At 35.4% G+C, this 27,511-nt stretch overlaps 1 protein-coding gene across 1 annotated transcript in view; it reads right to left on the reverse strand.

Moving 5' to 3' along the window:
- Positions 1-276: 276 nt before the first annotated feature.
- Positions 277-27,511, reverse strand: part of TRPA1 (transient receptor potential cation channel subfamily A member 1) — a 38,587-nt gene continuing 11,352 nt past the window's right edge. Inside the window, exons 9-27 of the mRNA XM_068396972.1 lie at positions 23,409-23,508; positions 22,630-22,730; positions 21,166-21,335; positions 20,906-21,070; positions 19,440-19,554; positions 18,002-18,168; positions 17,019-17,112; positions 16,322-16,381; positions 14,815-14,913; positions 13,882-13,952; positions 12,144-12,291; positions 9,549-9,638; positions 9,171-9,340; positions 6,456-6,585; positions 6,141-6,323; positions 5,091-5,159; positions 3,036-3,146; positions 2,411-2,508; positions 277-508 (exon numbers count right to left, since the gene is read on the reverse strand). Coding sequence (XP_068253073.1) covers positions 277-508; positions 2,411-2,508; positions 3,036-3,146; positions 5,091-5,159; positions 6,141-6,323; positions 6,456-6,585; positions 9,171-9,340; positions 9,549-9,638; positions 12,144-12,291; positions 13,882-13,952; positions 14,815-14,913; positions 16,322-16,381; positions 17,019-17,112; positions 18,002-18,168; positions 19,440-19,554; positions 20,906-21,070; positions 21,166-21,335; positions 22,630-22,730; positions 23,409-23,508 — 2,373 coding nt within the window. The remainder of the gene's footprint in view (positions 509-2,410; positions 2,509-3,035; positions 3,147-5,090; positions 5,160-6,140; positions 6,324-6,455; positions 6,586-9,170; positions 9,341-9,548; positions 9,639-12,143; positions 12,292-13,881; positions 13,953-14,814; positions 14,914-16,321; positions 16,382-17,018; positions 17,113-18,001; positions 18,169-19,439; positions 19,555-20,905; positions 21,071-21,165; positions 21,336-22,629; positions 22,731-23,408; positions 23,509-27,511) is intronic.

Here is a 27,511-nt window from a genome sequence, read left to right on the forward strand (position 1 = left end):
GACAGAAGCCTTGGGAACTGTCAGGACAGCAAGGTTGGCAACTGATGAGTGAGGCACTTTCCTGATCAGCCAGCCACTTCTAAGGATCACAGTTTTCGATGTAGGCATCTTCAGTCTCCTTAAATACTGCTTTGAGCACCTGCATCCTTTTTTCGGATCTGGCCTTTTTTTATACTTGAATACATGATGTATCACATTAACACTATGCACACACAATAAGAGAAGTGACCCTAAAGTAAAACAAAATGATAATACAACGCGATATCATAGACATGTCTAGAAGAGGGCATTGTTCTTTTCTGTGCTTGGGTTAGGCACATTTGTTTTAACAGCTTTTAACACTGTATCCCATTTACTATTTTTGTGCTCTAACTGCCTTTTCCTAAACTTGTGTTGAAATAAATCATTGCTGTCTTCATCCTCAGCCTCTGACACTATCTCCATTTTTTGGATAATCAATTTAATGAGGTCATGTTGCTTTTCCAACAGTGTTGATATATCTTTGAGCCTAAAAAAATAAAAATAAAAAAAAATATGCATACAGCAGGCATTGTCATTTGGTTTCAAAGGACATTTTAGTAATTAAAACTACATATGTAAAAGACCTGACAGTCCTCAACTTCACTCTTATGCTAACAAAGAATATTATCTGGAGTACATTTAATTTTTCAAGCTGTGGTACTTCTCCTGGTTTCACGTAATAGGATTAAAGAACTAATTCCTGGTTCTTGAGAACAGTAACTTAGTATATACTTCAGGTAAGAGCAACTTCACTCTCAAAATAAAATTCTGAACAGTTCTATCAAAAGTTTTTCCTATTGACTGAAGTAGTCTGGCAAGAAAAAAGGGACAGATTTGCAATGGCAAGTAAGCATCCACAAACATTTAATGAACTTCACAACCACTTTAACAGCATATGAGAGATACTGATGAGGCACTTACTGATCTTTTTTAAAGTGCTATCCAAAGGGCAATTGATACAAATAAAGAGTTAACATCAGTTAGCATCATGCATACGGAACACAATATCTGTTACCTTTTAAGAAACAATGAAAGAAATGGGAAATGTGTCCAGAAACTGTCTTCATAAAACTACTAAACAGGTTTTTTGAAAATCTACTTTTCAGAATGTCTAGACTAACAAAATTACAGCATAAAATGTATTGTGACTGAAAAGATTCTGAGATATAGTTGCCTCTTTTTTTTTAACACAAAAAATTAAATATGTTTTAGAATATGCGGAAACCACAAGAACTAAAATAGTGCAGCAACTAGCTAACACTAATACAAAGCAAAAAAATCCCACCTCAAATCAAAACCCAAAACCAGTATACACTCAGCACTGATTGCCACTACCTTGAGTGGGAACTGAACTCTGTTTTGAACACAATAAAAACATACTGGCAACATAGTAAAACAGTTTTCAACCCATATTTTCAGAGCAGTAAATATAACTTTCCATAGTGAAATGGCCACAAGTTATTCTATTCCAAATAATTTTGTAATTTTATAAAATGATAGTTTTCTTCCCTCTCTGTAGGGAAAAAAAAGGATTATGTTTTATGCTGGTTCCTAATATATTGATGTAGTATGGATTTGAAGAAAGACTTGTTAAATTTCATGGTTTGCCTACATTTGTAGGGTGTATTCTCACTCCTTCAACTCTTGCTGAGTCCTTCATGCAAAAAAATACTTAATCAGAACCTGTGCAGGGAGACAAAAATCTAGTAGATTAAAAAAAAGTAGAAAGAAAAAAATGAGGGGAAAATAGAGCAGGGGAAAGTGAGACAGAGTGAGAAAGAATAGATTTTCCTAGCTGTACATTCACAGAAGGCTTTTCTGAGACCATTCTTATGGATATATTGGTTAAGATGAGTAAGAAAAGTAAGTACAGAGAATTCCTTCCAAGGCTTTAGGAAACAGATGATTTATTCAAAGGAGAACCAGGACATCAATCCATTTTTGGGGGAGAAACAATCTGAAGCAGATTTACTATCAGACCAGTGGAAAGTCAGTTACAGATTGTGTATACTTGAAAACCAATTGGAATTACATCAATTGTGAGTTTAAAATAACCCTTGAAAACCTCCATACACAAACCTCTAATTCTGAAATGAAAATGCATTTTCCCCATTACTTCAGTTTATTTTAATAAGCAAACAAGCCTCTCCTCTTTCTCTGCCATGGGATAAAAATATTTCTCTATTACACAAGTAATTTGAAGGTAAATACATTACAGAATATAAAACACTAAGTTACCACAGTGAGGGAGCTTACTTAAGGACACTAGATACATTGAATTTTACTTTTTAGGTACAGTATGGAGCTTTAGAACACTTTTTAAAATAGGAGTATATTTGTAATATTGGTTCTACTTATTTTTACAGCAGTAAAATAACACACTAAATACCTGTATTTCTGCTTCAGAACTTCCAGTTCTAATGTTGTATCAGTGCTCTGTGCGTCTGTGGTAGAGTCCTCATACCCAAAGCAATACTGGAACACACTCTAAACAAAACATGGAACCAAACTGAAATCACATATTATAGTCTGACAATAGATTAAAAATCCCAAATAAGTCAATGATGTTAACAGTCTCCATACAATGTTAAAGTTGAAAAGAGTTTCTGTTATGAAGTTATTTTTTCTATATTAAACATTTGTTTTGCAAAATCTGTTTAATCAGAAAATTCAGTCTACCAACAACAGCTGAAATGAAAAGTAAATAAATAAAAGAAGAAATGCCAAAAGGAAGTAATTCTATGTCCTGCCTGAATAACTTTTGTAGCTTGTCTCGCTTAGTAAAGTCACAGATCACTGAGAATTCAAACACTAATTATATCTGAATAAGTTAGGCTGCACGCAAACTGATTTATCATTTTCACTGACGATAGTCAAGGTCTAATCACAGTTCCACTGATGTCAATTAATGATTGAGTCTTATTAATGCAATGTTGCTAGAAATCTGTGTACAAAGTAAGTTGATCACATCAAATTTTAGTAAGGATTCTTTAGTCTAAGATTCACCATCTTACCATAAATCCACAGTATCTCGGCCTGTTGGGATATACAGTGATTGATTCCTGGTCCACCCGACTTAAGAACCAAAATGGTAGCTTCTTCTCTAAGTTGGTGTGAAGATTAACCTAAATGTAGTTTTGCATAAGTTATATTCTTTTAAGATAAAGACACATTATCATGTGAAAATAACCATCATGTCATTATATTTAAATTACTATTACTAGATGTTAAGTCTCAGAGGATATCTATGCTGCAAACAATGGTATAACATTTGAACAGTCCATCCCAGACACTAAAACCATCCAGTCACAGCAGTATTGAGTATCTTAGCAGAATTAATTATTCCACATAGATGCACGCTCTCATAAGTAAAATGGTTCCAAAACTGAGCTAACTCTTGTGTAATAGCTTGAATAGCTCCTTAGTACACTGTGAGTTGCAGTATAGAATTACAGGGCAGAAATGTTCAAAAGACAGAATACCTATCATAGCCACAGGTTTTAAGACCAAATAAGAATGGGAAAGAGAGTGATCTTTCTCTTTAATTGTGCTATATCCTTTTAATAGATTATGACAGAGTCAGTATAGATTAAGATGCCAGTGGAATGCCTGTGAGAAAAGGAGTTTTCCCTTGGGTATAAACAAGTATGTTATATATGAGTGCCTTTTCAGGTGATGCTACCTTTCCAGTCGTTCTCAAATTGCTACAGAATACTGAGCATATGTATTTAAAAGGACAGGATGTACAGGATAAGCCTATTTCAGACAACCACAATCCTGTCAAAGATACAGACGGTTACACGCTTAAAGATTTCGTAGTACTGTCTGAAGTTGCAAGACAACATCCTGAGCATTCTGTTGGCAAACAAATACCTAAACAGGTGAAAAGCATTAACTGCTACAAGAACTGACCTTATACCTCTGCTTTAGTCATTCCTATCTCTAGCAAAAGAAATATCTCTTGGGAGGAAATGTTACACTAAAAGAGAATTCTTCAAATACGCTTGAACTAAACAAGTAGAGCACACAACTTAAAGTTACATGACTACCAGAAGTTATTTCTGAGCCGTTCTTGTTCTTGGGTATTCTGTCTGTGCTCACCTCTCTTCTTTATGCTCAGCCACTAGGTAGGCTCTGAAACTTTTTAGAAAAAGCAGAGCCAGCAGGGAACATAGCCAAAGCCACTCTCTGCATCAGTTTTATGAATCAACAGTTCCTCTCACAATACAGACTTTAAGCAGAACTTCAAGGAAGCATGTGGACACATAGTTTCTAAGAACACATTAGTGAGAACTAATCTTTATTCTTTATTTGACAGGTGTATACTGTGTGTGTTTCCACTGTGAAAGTCAAGCTTGATATACAGTTCACAAGGAAAAAAAGCTTTGAAAACTGTATGGCAAATTTATAATTTCTTAAAATGAAAATTTTATGAAGTTGTGCTATTGCCCTAGCCCCAGTATGTAAGCTGTAAGGACTACATTTGCAAAAGCTACTTTAAAAATATCTAAGATGCATGTAGTTTTCAAAAGCATATAGGTTACTAACTTCTTCCGATTTCAACAGAAGTTCTGTTAGGTGTCTTTATACATCTTAAAGTAACTAAAAACATTAAGAAATGTGATTTTAAGTTACTTAGTTATACCTGGTGTTGCATAGTATCTCCTTAGTACGCAGACCGGCATGAGCCTTCAGTATACTGCAATGAATTTGGCATCCTTTCAATTTCTGCATACACACAGCATCAATTCTCTCCTTAAAAGGCAACTCTCCAATCTCAAACATTGCATTTACTCATTTTGAGATTCTGTTGTTGGAATAACTCAGAATTCATTGAACTGACTGTTCCAAAGTTGCTTAAAAATGCGTTTGGTTATATATTCCTTGACAAGAACTCACATGACTGAAAATGAGATTCAGAATAGGATGCCCATGTTCACCAAGTTGCTTTACAGAGATGATAAGATGTTAGTTTGGGATGTTGATGATAAATCAGCTAATTATCTGAATGGTGTTCTAACAATGATATCCACTTCCTATAGTTGGTGCTTCTATGGTATGCTACTTACCTGCATTGCAATCCTCTTGAGTGCAGCATATTTTTGTACTTCAGCTATGTCCCCAACAGCCAAACCAATCTAAAAATACCAAGAAAGGTTTCATTATCTATTTTTTCATAGTCTGTGATTTCAATTGCATTTATTATTCACATTTAAATCCAAAATTACTCTAAAGTTTCTTTTATTTCACTTGATTTTGGAAACATAACCCTTTTGTGCACATTTTGAAAATTCATATCAAGAAATATAATAAGCGTTTTTTAATGCCAACTATCTGTCTACTAGTAAGGTACTAAAGAGCTACTTCAAATATTTGTCAAGAATAACATCTCTTTTGATTCTGTATTACTGCTGTTACATTAAAAAACTTGTTGACCTCTTGATTGGATCATGGCAGCAATAAATAACTTAAGAAACCTGAATTGTTTGATCTTTATTGGTCAGTTCATATAAAAACCTGATTTCCTAAAAAAAACCAAATGATGTTGAATGGAACATGGCTGAAGATGTATTACATATTTTCCCCCTCTCTCACCATTACCATGTTTTCTGATCCTTTTTGTTCAGGTCAGGATCATTAGTTAGTTTTAACACTACTGCTGCCTGCTGTTTTGTGTACAATGAAGATCCTGGGTTTGGCTTTTTAAAAAAAAAATATTGCTAGTGCTAGGTTATGATACAGCAAGGGGTTGAACCATTAAGACTATGTCTAGTCTAGGAGGCACACATTTATCAAAGTACTTCTTAAAATCATTGTTCCTCAATTTGCTTTATCAAGACCTCATAATAATACATTGCAGCTCCAATTCAAATTCCATCACAGTTACTATCTAAAGATCTACAAGATAACCCTGCAAGAGTTAACTGTGCGAAAATATTCAGAACAGTAAACTGGAGGGAAAATGAGTCCAGAGTATGGCAACTTTTTAATACGTTACTGAAAATATAGTTAAATAATGAATGAATGTCACTAATCAGCACTAAAGTAATTCTATATGCTAAAACTGTGTATAAATCTGTGCTTAACCACTTTTGTATATTAATAAGTAGTTTACTTACTAGCAAGTTCATAAGAAGGATTGGAATAAGCAAGGTAAATATAATGAGAACTGTGTAACTCAGGAATGGATATGGCAATTCACTGCTTAGTAGTGGATCAAGGAATGCATCATGGTAATTAATGTCTCCCAGCATCATTGCAAATGTCTTCATTACAGAAAGAAGAGGTGTGCTATACGTTTGCTGTAAACAGAAGAAATACCAAAATCAAGAAAAAACCTAAACTGATGAAATTTGTAAATAACATCTTGAGATTCTTTAGCCAAAAAACATAATGTCTATAATGATAAAAATTAACTGTGCCATTCAACTAACCTGTGAACCCAAAAGGACAAAGAAACTCAGTCCAAAGGCCAATATCAGGAAAAAGAAAACGACAGCAATCCGAATCAAAGTCCTCAAAATTTCCCAGAACATCACAACATAGATGCCATAGTTTTCAAATCTAGGCAATAAGTAAACAGAAAAGATACGCAAAATTAAATACTGAAGTTAGAGTCCCTTACAGTTATTTATGTAAGAGAATAAGTAATCCTGATTTTCATGTGTGAAAACAGACATTTTGCCTCTCCGAGACATAGAATCATAGAATCGTCTTGGTTGAAAAGGACCTTTTAAGATCATCAAGTCCAACCGTTAACCCAGCACTGCCAAGTCCACCACTAAACCATGTCCCTAAGCACCACATCTACTCGTCTTTTAAATACCTCCAGGGATGGTGACTCCACCACTTCCCTGGGCAGCCTTTTCCAATGCTTGACAGCCCTTTTGGTGAAGAAATATTTCATATCCAATCTAAACCTCCCCTGGTGCAACTTGAGGCCACTTCCTCTCATCCTATCATTTGTTACTTGTGAGAAGAGACCAACACCTACCTCGCTACAACCTCCTTTCAGGTAGTTGTAGAGAGCAATAAGGTCTCCCCTCAGCCTCCTTTTCTCCAAACTAAACCACCCCAGTTCCCCTCAGCCACTCCTCATAAGACTTGTTCTCCAGACCTTTCACCAGCTTCGTTGCCCTTCTTTGGACTCGCTCCAGCACCTCAATGTCTTTCTTGTAGTGAGGGGCCCAAAACCGAACACAGTATTTGAGGTGTGGCCTCGACAGTGCCGAGTACAGGGGGAAAACATTCCGAGATGGTACAAACGTGTTGTACTTTCACATCCAAAAGAATGCAAGTGTTCCTATTTACAGCAAGCCTATACTACATAATCTTGTATTTTAATACACTAGAGCAGTACTTCTTCAAGATATTATTTTTTCACTGACAACTTTTACTCTCTCCATAGCCACAGACAGCATAATATTGTATCACTGTTGCACTCAGAATAATAACATTAAGAAACTATCTCATTTTTTGCTGCTTTTTGAAGCAAATTAGCAACCAGAACAAAGGACAACTGGCACCACGCCTAATTTAAAAAGATTTTGCTTTTTATGACACTACAAAGTAAGGAAAACAAGCAAACAAGAAGAATCACATTGCTCAGGAAGAGAAGGGGAGTAGCACAATTTTAAGACACCTGTGTTTCCAAAAACAGTCTGTCATCTGGCAAGTCTCTCCCATTCTTGGCTTAAACAAAAACTAGATCTCAGAACATGAGTTGTCATAAAGCAGATTAAGCTACTTTTCCCCCCAAACCTGAAGTTGGGAATTTATGTCCTCTGCCAGATTCAGGGACCAGATGACTGTTCTATGCTACAACAGTAGCAACTGAGAAAATCCCTCCACAGGATTTTCCCCCTGAAATATTATGTGCAAGGCTAAAAAAGATCAAGCTGGAAGTAAAGCAAACCTGGTCTCCTATTTATTAGGCATTTATTAGGCAAAACTCCTTTGAAGTCGATAAAGCTACAGGTGGCTTTGAGATGAGATGGCCTGAATGAGTTAGAAAAATGATGTGTAGAGTTCTACTGCTATACAAACGAAAAATATTCAGGCCAGGGAAGCATTTCATCTAGCAGAGAAGGAAGGTTGGGCAATCACAAATTTACTTTTTACTGTTTAGATTCAACCCCCTTTTTGCCCACAGCACACAGCAGAGGAGAGAGGACATGCCATTCATTAGTCATCTAAGGTCAGACACATGTAGGACCAGGTTTGCGAGCAGAGGCAGTACCATAAAGATACTCTCTGTTTATGAAATTAACTGTTTAGAAACCTTGTCCTTAAACATCCCAACTACAGTAAAATGATCCTGAAATTAATCAGCAAATGCCGTGTTTGTCTGTCCACCTTGTGGCAGTGATTAGTGCATATATACAGTAAGAATCAGAAGAGCACATATGCCGTGTTATCACATACTGTCATCCTTATTTTCTAAACAGCTCCAAATCACCACTTTTTTGCTGATCAACCACACCTCATCTTTGTGCAAGGCCATCCTGCTCAGGCACAAACATGTTTAATTTATTAGTCTTAAGCACTACATTCACATTATTTTTCCCTCCACCCAGCTCTCCTGCAGTCCATAACTCTTGGACACTATTGTACTAGTGACAGCAATAAGATCATTAATGGCAATAAATAGACCTAATGTCAACTAAAGAAATAATTTCACCCATTTTAATTCTTTTACAGGACACTATGGTGTAGAAAAGCGGGGTGTACCATTTAATCTGTAAGATGATAGAAGAATTTACTTTCTCCCAGGTATTACTTACAAAAACAGACCTCCTTTTGCCTCTTGTAATTCATATCCTTTTTTTTAAACTAAAAGTCTATACAGTATAATGAAACATGTTTTTAAAAAGACATATTTGGTGGCTTTGCTTACTTAACATTAAAATAAACCTTGTTATTTCTTTAGTTGCCATAACACATGCTGTGATGCTCTACATGAAAAACACTGAAAACTACTTTACAGTTCATTAGGTTAAAAAATTCCTATGGTCCTAATCTGGAAACTTGTATAGCTTGAAAAAAAAAAAAAATAGGGCTACCACACTCAATCAGTCATGGTTTAGGATATGTAAAATATCTGCAAATATTAAAAGTATTTTATTGTAAAGCACGTAAATAACTTTTACCGTTGAAGGTAAAGCAAGAAGTTCATCCAAGACAAGTATACAGCAATTGCTCCACATTCCCACTGCAAATGAGCTGGTGTATTAATAAATAAAGAAGACACAAAAATTATGCTTGTAGTATAAATTGTCCAGTCCAGTAGATTGGAATAATCCAACAAATATTTCAATTTCTAGGATTTAAGAGAGACAGATGCATATTTACAAGTCATGCATCATTAAAGGGCTGAATTCAATACACTATTTAAATGTTTCTCACTTTTAATCTTATATACATTGGTATTTCCCTTTTAATTAGGGAAAAATCAGATTTATTTCAATATCAAACAAACTACTATGCAATCACACTGTCTGATTAATGTTATTTCTCTATGTATTTACCTGCTGAATGAGCTGAAATATTTCTTTGCAGATTCCCAGTAAACTCATAATTAAAACTAAACACATACACACCCTTGTGAAGTATGAGTTCTGAAACAAAAATCAGAGCACAAAACAAATCAGAAATTATTAAATGTTTATTTCAGCTCTACCTACTACATATGCATTATAATGCCAAATTAAGAAACTCTGTTAGCTTGCTTCAAATAAATTTATTACTATCTAAATTCTCTTTTACTAATATTTATTGTGAAATTCATGTGACATATATTGTGTTTAAGTAATTCAAACCAGGTACAAAAGTTTGAGCATTACCATGATAAATAGTTGCTGTGCTGCTTTCTTATTACTGCTATTCGAGTTTGGCAACTGAAATTGCAGTATTTATGCCACATTTTCAGCATGTTTTTCCACTGGATGGACATAAAGACAAATTCTGTTGTCCGTAACTTCACTATCATATTCTAGTATCCAGAATGGCAATAGAAGTCTTTGGACAAATTGGAAGTCCTGACATCCTTATGCGGCTGCTCCCTTTTGATGTCTCCCTTTACAACCAGTAGAGGCAAAGACAACTTTGTTGTGAGAAGCCTTCTATTGGCACAGATAACAATAGCAAATTTAATCATATTCATATACATTTCATATATACTGCTGTTGCTCTAGTCTCTCAGGCAGCATCTTCATGGCTCCTGCTCTGGCATCATTCCTCTTTGAAGGACGGGACTCCCTCTTCCAACTATGCTTCTTCCACCCAGTCTCTGACTATTCAAGGACCTGGGTCAGTCTGAGTCATTCCTCTGTCTGCTGTATGCAGTTCCTGTCATTCTCCTGTCTTCCACCAGGAAGATGAACTAGTGGAGCATGAATTCTTCCAGTTCTGCTAGTTCTTCTGGCTTCTGAATCTTTGAGAATCCTGTATGTAATGGGCTGGACTGGGTATGTGATTCTCCAGACTTTTTCATATATCAGGATAGCCTCATGAACCTCTTATATCCCTTGAGTTTATTTTATTTCACTTTTCTACTAGCATACCCTTTTCGAGTTCCTATTTCAGTTTTATGTCTTTTCTCTCCCAAAAGAACTGTTTTCTTGCCTCTTTTTTTTTGCTTGTCAAAATCCTTGGTTTTAGTGATAAAATCACTTACTTGAAATGGATCATTTGAAAAGTTCACCATGCAACAAAAACTTGTCTCCATTAACACCAGTATGTTACTGTTTCAGGACTAACGACACAGGCGCCTCTTCTCAGAATATATGACTTCATGTCATAAAGACAGAGCTCTGTGACTCTCCTGCCCTTCACACAGACACAGGAGTGCAACACTGTGTATGAGTTGTACTCACAGGTTCAATAAACAGCAGAACCTGCAGTTGCTTCTCTGCAAGTCTAGTACAATGTTCAGTTTAGGAACAACACAGCCTTCTTAAAAGACAGAATACTGCTTACTTTTAACTGCAGGAAGGAAACACTTACAAAAAGGACATCAATCAGTTGCACCAATGTCTTTCCTTCCTAAAGCCTCATTCTTGTGTAGTGGTAGACCTGGCAAGTCTGACTTCTTTGGTTCACTATGGTGTCCTAATTATTCCAGTTCCAGCTTCTGAAAAAAGTTTGAGCTTTGTCTCTTAACAACCCCAAAGTATCTATGGAGGACAGGTTTATCCTGAGACAAGGTTCACCTTTTCTTGCTCTCCTTATGGCTCCAGCTAAAGCATCATTTCCATCCAATGCATATCATGGACAAGATCAATATTCATAAATCACTAGAGTAGCCCCACACCTATCACAGCTGTGATGGAGAGATGGATATTCAAAAGTCACTATGATGCATATGTACTTTGCTAACTACTCAATTTTTTATTTGAGATATCATAATTCCAAAATGGGGGTATATCATTCACATTTTAGCACAATACAATTTTTTCTATTTTTTTCTTTTAAGTTTATTAACAGGGATTATAGGAAACATCCAATACAATTAAAAACCTTTCACAGAGTTTTACGCCCATATATGACTGAATTCTGCTGTTACTTTTTTCATTACTGTTGTACATGAGGTACCTATACACAGACTTGTTCTGTCTTAGCCTCATAGTTCATGAGCCTAGTGAAGAAATACTGGGCCTGCAAGGGAAAGTAATACATAATATGGGCAAAGAAAGATGTATCTGAATACCCAAAAGCACTTTATTATTGACTACTCTTTCTATGTCAAATTTTAAATGTGCAATATCCAGTTATTTTGGTTGAAAATTAAAAGGACATAGAAAGCTAAAGAATCCACTGTTTTCTGTCTTTTCATAATTAAATACACATTGATCTTTTTTCTTCGACATTAAAGAAATACTCACTTCAGGGAAGAAACTGAATTAACCATGTACCAGATGCAATATTTTCCAAAAAGATTAAAAATAAGAAATGAGAACTGAAAATTGTATACAGAAGTTGCTGCTGAATGTTTAAAAAGATACACTTCAATTCTATTCCTTAGAGTTGGTAAATCAGAAATAATTCTAGAAATTATTTAAATGATCATACCTTTTTGCTATAAGAATCCTAAACATATTGTAACTACTAAGACAACTCAGTACCTCATATTCTAATGGTCTTGCTTCATAGATCTCTGTTCCATTCAAAGGTCTTCCTGGCTGTATGTGAGTAACCAGAAGAGTCAGTGGAATGAGACCGAGAGAATATATGCCTAAATTCATCAGATGTGCTCGAAATCCATAGGCCATCCTTGAAAGTAAGAATATGAAAGTTACAACACTTTACATATTTAGAAGAACATGCATCCAAATGTAACAGCCAACAATGTTCTCAAGATGAGGAAATAAACATTTCTTAAAATGTCCTTTTGTGATGAATGTGTTCAGCATCCTCCTAGACAAACTAGCTGCCTGGGGCTTGGATGGGTGGACTCTTCAATGGGTTAAAAACTGGCTGGATGGCCGAGCCCAGAGAGTGGTGGTGAATGGGGTAAAGTCCAACTGGCGGCCGGTCACTAGCGGTGTTCCCCAGGGCTCAGTTCTGGGGCCGGTGCTGTTCAATATCTTTATAGATGATCTAGATGTAGGGATTGAGTGCACCCTCAGTAAATTTGCAGATGACACCAAGCTGGGTGGGAGCGTCGATCTGCTGAAGGGTAGGAAGGCCCTCCAGAGGGATCTGGACAGGTTAGATAGATGGGCCGAGACCAACGGCATGAGGTTCAACAAGAACAAGTGCCGGGTCTTACACTTTGGACACAACGACCCCATGCAGCGCTACAGGCTGGGGGAAGAGTGGTTAGAAAGCGGCCCAGTGGAAAGAGACCTGGGGGTGCTGATCGACAGCCAGCTAAACATGAGCCAGCAGTGTGCCCAGGAGGCCAAGAAAGCCAATGGCATCCTGGCCTCTATTAGGAATAGTGTAGCCAGCCGGTCTAGGGAAGTGATCGTCCCTCTGTCCTCGGCACTGGTGAGGGCACACCTTGAATACTGTGTCCAGTTCTGGGCCCCGCACTTCAAGAAAGATGTTGAGGTGTTGGAGCAAGTCCAGAGGAGGGCGACCAAGCTGGTGAAAGGTCTGGAGGGTCTGACCTATGAGGAATGGCTGAGGGAGCTGGGGTTGTTTAGCCTGGAGAAGAGGAGGCTCAGAGGTGACCTTATTGCAGTCTACAACTACCTGAAGGGAGGTTGTAGCGGAGTGAGCATCGGCCTCTTCTCCCAGGCAACTAGTGATAGGACAAGAGGACGCAGCCTCAAGCTTTTACAGGGGAGGTTCAGGTTGGACATTAGGAAGAATTTCTTTTCAGAAAGGGTTATTAGACATTGGAAGGGGCTGCCCAGGGAGGTGGTGGAGTCACCATCTCTGGATGTGTTTAAGAAAAGACTGGACATGGCACTTAGTGCCGTGTTCTAGTTGACATGGTGGTGTCAGGGCAATGGTTGGACTCGATGATCCCAGAGGTCTCTTCCAACCTGGCTGATTCTGTGATTCTGTGATTCTGTGATTCTGTGATTGAGCTTTACGTGGACAAAAGCATATTGGCCATTCTGAAATACGGTTCCTTTTATTTTTAACTCAGCAAACCTATTATATATTTTTGCAATAAAGTGGAAACAAAGATAGTGGTTGTAAATATCAAAGAATCATTACTAAATGCTAAGCTACATTTTATATGATAATCATCAGCATATTCTAAATACATTTATGAGAGGTTATATGGAAAAGACATCTGCTTCAGTCAACACTATAAATATGTACATCTTAGTAAACAACTCTTAGGCACAACAGCCTTCACCTGACATGCAATATTATATTTTATGTACATTAAAATACACCTACCATTTCATAAGCAAATATTCTTTACACACAGGATGACTGAGTAGCTCCATGCGATTGTGGCGTACCATGGCCTACAAAACAAGAAAGCATAAGGATCAAACTTATCTCATCTAGCTAAGTAAAGTGCTTACAAAACTGGCTAGGCCAACTTCTTTCCTTGAATATTAGCCTAACGAAAAGTAAAATGTCTGTAAAATATTGCAAAGTTCTTTTGTTTATGCACTCTGGGCCAAAGCTCTTACTATCTTGCCTTCTCTGCCTACTGAGGCATCGAGCTTCTCTTCTGCTGCTCTGTTAGTCTATTTCAAGCTTTAAAAAATTGTACAGACTATTGTCAACTATATCTGTGTTGACCAAGAAAAGACCAAGCTTTTCTAGTTATATTTAATGAGAAAATATTTATTTATTATTAGACAGTATACTAAGTCTAATAGCCAAGAGGAAGCCCCAAAAGTAATCAAATTAAGCCAAAAAGTTTGCTCTGTAAACATTTTCTGACAAAGAATGACCGAACAGACTGGCAATGTGAAAGAACAGCAAAATTTGTTTTAGACACAGAAAGTATATTGCAATTAACATATGAGAAAATTAGTTTTGTCAGATTTTTCAATGCCTTACGTTCCAGTGCATGGTCACTACAATGACTGGGGTATGGTTTTCTTTGGTGTATTACCTGCACATACAGCATGTTCTCTTGAAACATTCATAGTTGTTTAAATAAACTAAGAATTTTTATCTAAACTTAAAAGAAATGTTATTTATTACTTAGACTGTAAGAACTCTGGCCCATACTTCATTCCAATATACTTTAAATATACAGAGTTACGGGCTTTGGAAAAGAAATATTATGATGAAAAATTCAAACCTCCTGATTTTGTCTAAAGCAAGACAGCATGGAATGATGTCAGAGTAAAATAAAGAACTTTTACTTACATTTAAAGTGGTAAGTGGTTCATAGAAAATGTCTTCATCATCCTTTAGTTTCTTGTTAAGTGTCAGGGGACACTGAAGATATCTGAAGTTATATTCAATCTGAATAATAATCATATACAAGCATTTAAATATGATGAAACTGATAATCTAAGACTGAGATAATGTGCTTAATTTAAAAAAGGTTATGTTTAGAGAAAAAAAAATATATATTGTGTCAAAGTAATTAGAACATTGATTTATATTGATTGTTAGTTACTCTGCCAGTGGACACAAGCCATGAATACATCACATACATACATACAGTCACATCTGTGAATGTAAGATGATTAAACAGCCATTTTGAATTGTAAAATAAAAAGTACACATTTCTTCTTAAAATATTACAGTTAAAAAGTCATTCTCATAACTCTAATTTGTTTAATGTTAACTTTGAAGAAAAGCTTGTATTTAAAATTTATATGGTTTTGATAACACAAAATAAAGAAAATGTACAGTAGCAGAAAATCTGCAAGTTTTCAGTTAATGATGTAGACACAATCCAATATAATAATTGATAAGGTGGTTTTCAATACGTTTTCAAGGTAACATAACTGTAGAACATTCATGCCTCCTTAGCATTGTGAAAGCAACCTACTGCTTAAGATTTTGGACAAGAATTTACAAAAAAAGAAACACATTGGACTGTGAATTATTGATGACAATTGAACTACTTATGATAGGCAAGCTTTTGACATGCATAAATAGCTATTATGTCTTCTACCACTGTTATTTTGAAATACCCATAACCTCTGATACCCAGCATGATGGCAAGAATCAACATAGCAAAGATAAAGTCTATAGATTGCTCAGGTTTAATGTTATACTTGTTAAAATGCACAAACATGAAGATTACAGAAACTGAACTTCAAAGTCATTTACGGCCCAAAAGAAAATAAGATCAGCTGTGTTTTCTGTTAAGATCTGATATTCATCTACAAGTGTACCTTATCCACATGAACTTGATGTATACATTAAAGTATACATACTGTGTACTTTCCAAACTTTCAAGACAAAAATATGTTCATTTCAGCATCACAGAGGCAATAAAGACAATTAAATCAGTGCTTTGCAGAGAAAAAAAAAAAGACTAACAGTTGAAGATTGCTAATATCTGATGAAGTGATTTTCAAAAGTCATCCTAATACTGAGGAGTTTTTTGCGAAATATATATTAAAAGCGCAGATTCAAATATATTTATTGGTGAATAACTACTGAATTATTCATAAAACAAGTTAAAATATTGGCTGATTTCAATTCACCAACTATAGAACTATAATTGCAACTATAGGAAATATTTAAGAGGTATCAGAATTTAGTCCACTAGTAGTAGCTAAAAGCCAAGCTGATGATTTTCTAACTTATTATCCAAATAATGTACTGCTGCTAATATACAGCCAGGCGAATCATGACATATTCCATCCTAAGACTGTAAAATACACTGTCTTCATAAATGTTTTCATCCACTTACATAGAAGTCTCGACTTGTCTTTTCCTCTGAAGATTCAATTATGCAGTTGTCCAAAACCAGCTTTGCAGATGAACAGAAAAGTGAATTAAGATGATAGAGATAACGTTCAGCAGAAAGAATATAATGCTTGTACCTGAAGAAAATAACCTTCAAATACAGCAGTCATCTAACAGAAGTGATGATTCAGTCAGATTTTACGGTGTATGTTTTGAAGACATAAAACTCCGAGTTTACAGGTAGGAGTTAAATAATTAAACTATCCAGTTTACAAGGCTACATGCTAGTTTACAAATATAAAATGTTAAGTGTTTATAAATATATACATACGAAGTCACTTGCTATTTTAATAAAAAGCATTTCTGTAGCATCATTTAACAGGTCAGAAGCTGAAAATATCTCAAATGTTTTTGAACCCAATTCTCTTCTGGCTTTCATCACTTTTATACTCCTTTTTATACTACTTTTATAACTCCATTGACATCAGGAAGTTAGTAACTTTTTGTAATACTAAAGAAATTAAACTGGCCAAACTGAAACCATCACTAAAATACAATTATGTCAATTTGTGAATTTATATTGTTTCTATTTTATAATAATACATATTAGTGAGGATAGCATTAGGAAAACAATGGCAAATGATACAATGTAACTAAGGTTTTTTGTGCAGTCTTTTCTTTAATATGTGCAGAAAACTTACTTTAAATGAATCAGGAAGATACTCGACCATTTCCAGCAAAGGACACTTATTGGCACTAGAATAGTGAGAGAATGTCACAACAGCTTCTTCCCATCTGCAAAAATTAGCCGAGATAATAGAAAATGAATTAGTTGCTTCTCTTTTAAATTAACTACTTCTAGATTATTTGAGTGTTATTTAAGATATTATCTTGCAAATCACAATATGTAACAAGTTTACATATCATCAACTGGAAAAATCAGCTGTTTGGGGAGCAATTGAGTAACATTCTGGATGCTTCTCTAAGAATGATTCATGTTTAATTGTGTTATCCATTAAACAGAAGTGTTTCAACTATGCTAAGACCTCAAAAATATTAAACTTGAACTAAAGCTGGAATCTTGGATTACAAGATTAGGTGAGTAATAATAAATACAGTAAAATACTGGCAGTGTTTCTGCAACTCTTACCAAGAGATGTGATCATTAGGCAATGGTGCAACACATTTATTCCTGAAGTGGGGCTTCATTATATTGTAATATAAAAAATCCTAAACTGCAGTTGATCTGTCACATTTTTTAAATATTTGCAAAATTTAAAACAACAATTTTAAATTAAATCTCTTGAATGGTATCAGTTGTACTCACATTTTGATTAAAATTCTGTAGGTATTGAAACATCATGTGAAAAGCCAAAATTATGTAGGTAAGAAGAGGGAAGACATGGGAAGGATTACTTATTTCTAATGGCTCCTACGTATTTTGTTTTAACAGAATGTGAATACTCAATCTAATATGGGAAACAACATGCCACATATCTGATGTCCAGTACAATTATGCCATTTTTTATTTGCTCTCACTAGCACACAACATAATGTCTGGAATTTTAAAATACATACTCAGTCTTACTTATTCACTGCAGGTTTTCAGAACTTAATCTCAGTTAAAAAAAAAATCAAAACACAATGGAAAATAAATTCAAAAAGCATTTTCTGTGTACCTTACCTTTTGTGCAAAATGACAGCAGACACTACATCTTTCCTCCTATTGTGTATTGCTTCATGGAAAAAAGAAGCTACTGCTTTGTTGAACAGAATTTTCGCACCGTAGTCAAGAAGTAACCTTACTGCTTTTGCATGTCCTTCTCTTGCAGCCAGGTGCAAAGCTGTGTTCTGTGCAGAAAAGTAGTACAGCAATGTATCCATGAGAATCATTAAAAAAAAAAAAAAAGTACTTATTTCAGTCCTTTCCCACAGTGAAAAGCCACATGCTATTCTCATTTGCAAGTCCGGAATACTTTTACTAGTAACATTGAAAAGTAGAACATTGTCACAGAGATTCTGATAGAGATTATAGATAAGTTCTTTATTCTGGGTCTACAGCTCAGTAGTGCTAAATCTGAATAGGAAACTCAGCTGTAGGTAAGAAAGGCCAATGCATTAATACGTTTTAGTTTTATAACAAACTGCAAGTCACAAATAGGTAAAAAAGATGGGATCTACAGATACAGAACACCTGCATTTGATAATCAGGAAGAGAAGCATCCAATTATATCCAGATGTGCTCATACAAACAAATCTGCAAGAAAATCTGCAGGCACAGTTTTGTAAGAGGAACGTTTTTTTCTTTGGTATTTTCATAAAAGTAAGGCAATGATGGTTTAGGAATCAAGTCACACTGAAACTGACTTTTGAAAGCCTTTCCAGCTTACCCAGATTTTTTCAGGAGGGAAATTAAGAACTGAGCATTGGATTCTCATTAATTTCTAGGCAAGATTTGTTCCTAATATAATAATTCTAAATGTTTTCAACACCAGTTCTCAGAGAAATTAGCAACACCTTCTGTGTGGGAAACTGAATAGTTCTTTAAAATGATGACCCTGTGTTTTCTGATGGGGAACTCTTAGGCGGGCTCATATAAGAGGTCTCCAATTCAGGAAATGGATTCTGTCTTGACCCAATAGATATTGCATTTGTTCAAACTTCAGAGCAAGGTAGGACCTGTATCTGTTGGACACTGCTGTGCAGAACAGATGGGTTTCAACCAATATGTTAATGAGCTACAGTTGAAACGGTATTTTTTTTAATCTGTACAAGCTCTTTAAATTTAAATTACCAATGTTTGTATTACATTGTTAAAATACTCTTGCATTGTAAAGGGGGCAAGAGGGATGTGTCTAACACACTCAGTATTTATGTTTTCTATTAGGCTATTTGCATTTTTTTTGTCTCCCACATAAGAATTAGATAACAATTTCAGCAATCATATATTAATCTAAGCAATAAACTTTAACAGTGGTGAAATATAAAGACTTTAAATCTGCCACAGGAAATGAAATGTTACACATGTAATGCACAGTGGAAAACTGCTAATAGCATACAACTGATGTTTGGTCTAGAAGTAACAGCAGACAAGAAACAAATAATGCTATGTGAACACATACCCCTTCTTCATCCACTCTGTCAGTACACTTCACATTAGTATCCAAAATGATCTGCATCGTGCGAGTGTATCCTCCAAAAGCAGCATGGTGCAGGGCTGTCCAGCCTTTATAATCACTTACATGTAGCGGTATAAAATTAGTAATTATAAACAGAAAATGTTTTATAAATTTAAAGTAAATGTAAATGCCTCCTCCTTTGACTCAAACCTCTTTTCTTTGGCATGACTACTGCAGAGATGTCCATGCCTTCTGTCAACTATTATGTGATTATCAATGCATCATTTGGAAGTAAAAGGTTCAACTCAATAATAGTATTTGGGTCTCCTTCTCTCTTTTCTCCTCTCTCTCTATGTCTGTGTATATCTGCATCGCTCACATTTTCTTATACGTCCCTTGAAAATGACACAAAAGCTTGCAATATTCTGTTACTAATACTCCGCAACAGATGTGTCATAGATCATGGCCATATTACGGCATTTGGCATTTAAAGATAGTGAATATACAAAACATTATAAGCACACAAATTATTTCTGTTAATATTACTTCATCTTAGTATAACAAAACTCATTAAGCCTTTTATCACATAGAACCTACCAGGACATTTCTTTTAAAAATGCCAGATTTAAGTCTAAATTAAGCCTAAATACATACACACATACATGTGTACACTTAGATATACATACAAACATACATATATATATGTATATTATCATCTCTATCCTAGCTCAGTATACTAATCCAGCTAAGGACACTGCAAACAAAGGGTTTAACAGTAGTTCATTTAGCGGGTCCTCCGCAGTCACAAACAATGAACGTCTGACAGGTCTGTTTGCTAAAGGATCCCCTTAGAACACTTAGGTCCCCAGCTCCAAGGTGCAGCTGCAGTGGACTTGGAAGCACAGGACTTGAAAGTTAAAGCTCTAGACTGTACCTTGGAAACAGTACTCTCAGCTTTTTGGTAGCTTTGGCTCCTGTCTTTGCAGGTGTGAGCCTGGAAGCTTTTGTGGAGCTGCCAATGATCCAAGGATCTTTGACCTGGAATCAGGACTTAGAGTGCAAGGCAAGTTGCCTGTGAGCCACTAATCCTAAGAACCCCTACTCAAGCCTTTAAGTGAAGCTGACATGATTATAATACTTCCAAAACTGTATTTTTTCCATTCAAAGGTTCAATGTTCTTCTCTCAGTTGGATTTCAAGAAAACTGTTTCCCCAGCATTAGAAGCCTTGCTTTACAGCTACACGATTCTACGTGTCAGGCTGAAGCAAGGCACAATTAGCTTAGTTTTACAAATATTTTATAAATATGATCTTATATTGTATATTTATATTTGTAAATATTAATATAGTAAATATTTTAATGTGTTGTATTTATATTTATATTGTATTAACTTCCCAGCAGGTGGACATAAAATGTACGGTGATTGATAGTTCTTTTTTGCCTTAATGAATGGAACTTTGTACACTTACCAGAGAAAAAGGGCCCCTCTCTTCAGAAGAAACTGAACTACCTTCTCATGACCATTCTGGGCTGCCAAATGAAGGGGAGTCATTCCCTTCTTATCACCTTCATTCAAAAGTCTTGTGTCTTTCATATCTCTTATAAGTCGTTGACATGTATTGATGCGCCCATAGCTTTGAAAGATAAGATAAACATAGGAATTAATGGCAAAAAAAAATACAGATGGAAAAAATGGCATTGATTCCATTGCCTAGACTGCGCTACTAACCTGGCAGCAAAGTGTAATGGTGACTTCTTGTCCCTGCTCTTAGAGTAGATGGAAACGTTGAGGCTGAGTAAATTATTGACAGAGAGGGCCACGCCTTGTCTGCATGCATAATGCAATGGAGTGCATCCTTCATTATCTTCATCTACTACAAGATTTTTAATATGTTCCATCTGTTGCCCCCCCCAAAAAACCCAAAAGCACAGAATTACATTTATATCACTAATGCTCCACAGCTTCTAATAGCTTGTAACAATAGCATTAATACTTTATAGCAGTATATAAAATGAGAAATAAACTTTAGGAAAAGTAATTTTAGCAACAATGAGCATTTAATGTCTGCTGATTTGTGGGTCACCATTTTTTTCAAACAACTACTCTTCAAAGAACACAGCAGTTTGCCACTCTGCACCCTTACTGCAGTCCATCCATAGTACAATACAGGAGATTCTTCTTTGCTTCTATTCAGCAGCATAATGCTCATTGCTGTCAGTAGAAGGCTTGTACAGAATGTAAGGGTAGTCTATAGTCTGTATTCAGTAGCAAAACTTAACGGCTGCCAAGAACCATCAGTTCACTGGTTTACAGTGTAATTTTATTCCCCCCATTTCTCTTTCTCATCTTCATTTCCCTGTTTTTCCTCTGTACCTTGTCTAACGCTATCCTATGTATAGCCTTTTTTAAAGCAACTAAAAATCTCCTCCCCTGGTCTGCTCCGCTCCTTTGTCTGAATTATTAGTGTGATCAATAGTTAGAAAGTCAATGCAGACAACTGAGAGTTATCACTCCGGTTTAAAACTGATTCTCCACATCTGCTGAAAAGGGAGATTAAATCCATTCTGCGTTACTAATCAAAGTTGTTTACAGATTTCAGCAGATGTTGTAAGATCAGTTATACTTGATTCACATTTAAAAGTTTGTTTCTGGAGCTCTGGAGGTTAGCAGATTTAACTCTTTCAAGTGAGCTTGGGCTCCAGCAATATGGGTGCTTCGCCTCAGCATAGCCAAATACCAATCCATGTTTGAAATCGTTTTTAAAACTAAATCCAAGACTTCATTACAGTCCAGTCCAGAGAAAGCTCCTGCAGAATATGCTGTAAGCTATTTAAGTCCTAGAGCTTGACTGAATATGAGCACGTTCCCTAGCTTTACCGCATGCAATCTGGGAAAACAGAAGTGAAAAGTTCTATATTTTATTGCCTACCTCTTGAGCTATTCAATCCCCCAACAGCAAAATAATTTATGGGATTATGTTATTCCTTTGCCTGGCAATAAGAAAACTGTATTATTGGCTTTGAAATGTTTTCATGAGAGATATGTACCTCTTCAAACTACTTTCTGTGACACTGGGAAACTTAACAAGTACCACAGATTTTTACAAACATTCCAAAATGAAATGGTAGTTCCTTTTTTCTTTATGTTTTCTAGTAAGTGTAACAGAAAGACATAAATTGATGCTTACTGTACCTGCAGAAATTTCTCATTCAGATGCTGTAATCCTCCAGGCTGCAATACCGTCAAATGCAAGAAATTCCGACCAAGATGATCTTTTAATGATACATTTGCTCCTAGATAAATATGGAAATAAATACCAGCAACTTCAAAACTGCTGGCCCCTGGCACTAATTGATGATGTTTAAGACAAAGGAACAAATGTTGAACAAATGTGTTTATAAATCTATAAAATAATAAATATTATTTCAAGTCAACATTATAACATATAATTTTACTTACAAAACTCCCCCTACTGACACTCAGATTTCATCATTAACTCATGTGTGTATGCATTTTGTATTTCATTGCAGCACTAAGATTTGTGTGCAGCCCTTATATTCAGAGATACTGAGCTCCCACAAATCAAGAGGTAATTGAAAGACACAGTTGATCACCTCTTCTAATCTTTTAAAGTTGCAATCTTGTTACAGCTTCAAAACTCACTACCGGGCTTATTAACAAAATCAGTTATATTACTACTAACAAGAGGAAAAATAGTAACAATAATTAGCTTGCATGAAAAGTGTAGTAATTGAAAGATATAGCTCAAACATTTTCAGATGTAAAATCATCACCCTAATTCTTCCTTTATCTCAGGGGATACTAGCACAGCGCAGCTGTTTAGCTCAACTGCTCCTGGACTGTGTGCTGAAGTACTGAATTGAAATTGAGAGGAAAGTTAGATGCAGTGTTTTAACATGTATGAACCCTGCTCAAAGGAGGTATTATAATATGTGTATATTCCTTTTTACCTTTTGAGAGCAGTAAATTCACAATTTTCCACGATGCACAGGAAGTAGCCAACAGAAGCGGGGATCGACCTTCTATGTCAACACTATCAATATTAGCCCCCTGCAACAGAGAATTTCAAGTTTATCATGAATAATGAATAAACTAAATTTCAAAATGGTGCTGCCCTTTATAAGCACAGCAGAACTACAGGCATTCTTAGTAACTCCAGATAAGCAAATTCAATAACCACATTACACCTCTATATAAAACTACCATGTTTTCAAACTATCACCCACAGCCCAGTCATCTATACATATAAATTTAGATGCCTAAATAATAGTGGCGTACTTCTAGGTATACTGAACTCACAACTCATGATCTTTTGTTAGGGTACCTTTCCATGCATTTAAATACTTAAAATGTATAATTCTAACTTGAAAACACTGGGATTGAAGCTCTGGAAAAATAAAAAAAATTGCAGCCCTTTCAATGATACGGTCTTACCTATCAAACAACTACCACAACAAGACCCTTCTGAACCTCCACGCTATATGAATACAGTTCAAGAAGTAACGTATCCAGAGATTAGAACAGTTCAATCTGTACAGATAGATCTATCTTATTTTCAATTCTTCATCACAAGATATATGAGCCAAGTTAATTTTGACCCCAAAGTAGCTGTATCAACATTGGACACATTTTTATTCTCCAAACTCAAGGTTTTTCATACAACCTTTCTCCTTAGGGGAAGCACAAGGACTGGAATGATATTCTGGCAAAAGTTCAGTTTTGCTGGTTTGTCTATTTTTTGCACAAGACACATATTGCCAGGACAGTATGGTCACTATGGTCACAGTATCGCTATGATCATATCAGCAAAATGCTATGAGCATAAACATATCTATCTAAAAAATCCCACCTACAAGGGAGTATGAAGATACAAGTAAATGAATCAATGAGATGGATGTATGTTTTATGATATTTTAGATATAAATTTTCTAGATATTGAGGTGCAAGTCAAATTGGATGAGTTGAACAAGTACACAAAAAATCTATTTTATTTCAGATAATATCCAAAGATCATTGAAAAAAAAATCAATGGGAGCTTTTCCATCAACTTGAGTCATCTTTATGTCCAGTCCTAATTTGAGAGAGAATTAATCATAATCATGAGCAATATTTACTTTCTAGGATGGTAAAACCTGTAATGTAGTAATAAGAAACATTTAATAAATGTACAATGATTTCTTTACCACAGAGAACAGGAAGCTGCCAATGTGTGTTGATGAAATGTTTGAGACTAACACATGCAAGACCCTTTCCCCAGTTACCTTTCTACAAAGTCAGACAACCTCTTAAAAATCACAGAATCATAGAATAGTACAATGGTTTTGGTTGGAAGGGACCTTAAAGATCATCTAGTTCCAACCCCCCTGCCACAGGCAGGGACACCTTTCCACTACACCAGGTTGCTCAAAGTCCCATCCAATCTGGCCTTAAACACTGCTAGGGAGGCGGCATCCACAGCTTCTCTGGGCAACCTGTTCCAGTGTCTCACTACCCTCACCACAATGAATTTCTTCCTAATATCTAACCTAAATCTACCCTCTTTCAGTTTAAAACTGTTCCCCCTCTCCTACCACTACATGCCTTTGTAAAAAGTCCCTCTCCAGCTTTCCTGTAGGAAAAATGTTCTTATTCATCAGAGATCTTTTTTATCCAAGTGGCTCATTCATTTTAGTGAATATAGGGCAGCACTCTCCAGTTAACAACACGACCTTTAATCACCTTCCCTCCAGCTAACACCATTGTTCAGCCTTCAGCAAAATGAATTCAGCAGCATTCATCATTATTTATCACAAGTAACTTATATACTGCCATATATAATTAACACACTTACGATACAGCCGAATTAAGAGTTTGTAAATTTAGTTTCTGAACTCCTTTTACTTTTGCATTTGTACATTAATATATATGAATTAAACAGATATTAATATAAAAATAAATATTATGCAAATTTTAAAAATATCAATTAGTATTTATACCAATTTTATCTTTCATTTTTCTTTTAGTGAAGACAAAGGAAGCAAAAGGGGAAAAAGGAAGTCCAGAAAAAAAGCAGCAAGAAAATGTATAAAATTACTGCTTATTTACTTTGAATAAGGACATTTTAATAAAATTAATGAAGTAAACTCAGGAAGCACCAGACACCTCAATGGTAAGTTGTCCAGTACACAAGAACAAAAACCACTAAAATCATGAGAACTTTCTGATTTTCATGTCTCTATTCTTCTTTATAGTTGTGGATATAACTTGCAAATACAATCACAAACCAGATACTGTGCAGCTTATTGTCAAATGTGACAACGTCCACTTTGACATTATTGTTAAAGCCATTGTGCTTAAAATGTTTAATTTGCAAACCAATTTGTAAGTAGTATTTCTTTAAAGCTACAAAGTTTTGTAATGTTTAGAAGTTGGGAATATTGGCCGAGGTTTCTGTCTTTTCCCTTTTTTTTAAGGCTTTGGTTAGTCTTCGGTTATGGTAAAACCTAGCTGTACATCTCACCAAAACAAGAGCATCTACTCATTGCCATGTAATGTTGAGACCAAATGCAAAATAATGAAAAGCTCTGCAAGAAACATCTGTAGAGTTTGATGCTCTGGTTTTTGTGTAGCACATTGACCTACAACTTACCAAAAAAAATGGTGTAATTTAAATGTAAATAGCATACATAGTGTGCCTGGACAATTCTGCTTAGCATAGATAATCTTACCTTTTCTATCTAGAAGACCTGGATGTAACACTGTATCTGTTTATAATGGCTTTTATTTTCAGACACAAAAAGTACCAAAAATAAGATAAAGGAAGTAATAATTCTAAGTTAACATATACAAAATGTGGATATTTAATGTATAAAATAAATCAATTTTGGTCTTTATTAAAACCAGAAAGCCATTCTGAACTGGAATTTGCCATTATTTTTCGGCAGTAACATTGCTCCACCTTTTCTTTTTCACCCTTGTGTACACCACAGCACAGGAAATACCTAGTGATCTTGACAGGAATCCGAGAGAGCAGGCAGCACAGGTTGTACGTGCTGCATCCCACTAACCTCAACTGACATATTTTGATCCATTCCCAGACAGGGCAAATGAAAACAGTCCTAAAGCTTCAAAATTGACATACTTCACATGGAAAGCCAAACGAACCCTCAGCATAGATTCAATGGAAGAGGCCAAAATAGTCAAAATGACACTCATGGAATAAAAGTTTGTTCTTAGCAAATGCAGTGTTAAAGATATTCCCTCTAATACTTTGTGCACGCAAGCCTCCACATGCAAAAACTTGTGCCCGTATTTCTCAGGTAATAACTTCTGAAGAACGGTTGTTTTGTCAGACAAGTTTAAGCAGTCAAACCTCACCATTTCACATTTGAATTAAAAATAAGCACAACATCTAGTTCTGACTAAATCCAATCCCTCTAACAGAGTTTCTGAGAAAAGCAAAACTGTATGTAGAAGAGAATTCTGCTTAATATAACTGTAATGAAATTAAGTAGAAAACCTAAACATACATAAAATGAAAAAGAGTTCTGATGACTTCTGAAAATTTCCTCAGCAGAGTGGGGCATATAATGATTATATGAGCCACAGTTTAACTGGTATAATTGGACCCCTGGAGCATAGCCAATAGCATCCCTGGTCACATTTCTTCTCTTTCTCCCTCATAATTGTTCAGTGAAGCAATATAACCAAACTACACAGAGTAAAAAATATTTCTAGATCATGTACAAACTTCAATATATGGCTATGGGATCTCAGAACAATAACATGTACATACTTTAAAGAAAGAATTTCTTTCTGGAAAAATCAGATTAAATTCAATGCATGTTTAGCATTTATTTCATATTTCATACCCTAAAAGTGAGGATGACTTAACTAGTTTGTCATATTTGGTAAAAGATATTTATGAGACCTTTTTAAGTAAGTAAAATGGAAATAAAAATATGAGTTTTCATCCTCTGTAACTGTGGGATGGTATTATGGAGCCATAACTACCGTTGTACTATAACTGTCAATTATGCATTATGAAATATATACCTCTCTCTAAATAACCTAT

Source organism: Nyctibius grandis, chromosome 3 (assembly GCF_013368605.1).
Source record: "Nyctibius grandis isolate bNycGra1 chromosome 3, bNycGra1.pri, whole genome shotgun sequence".
Taxonomy (NCBI): Eukaryota; Metazoa; Chordata; class Aves; order Nyctibiiformes; family Nyctibiidae; genus Nyctibius; species Nyctibius grandis.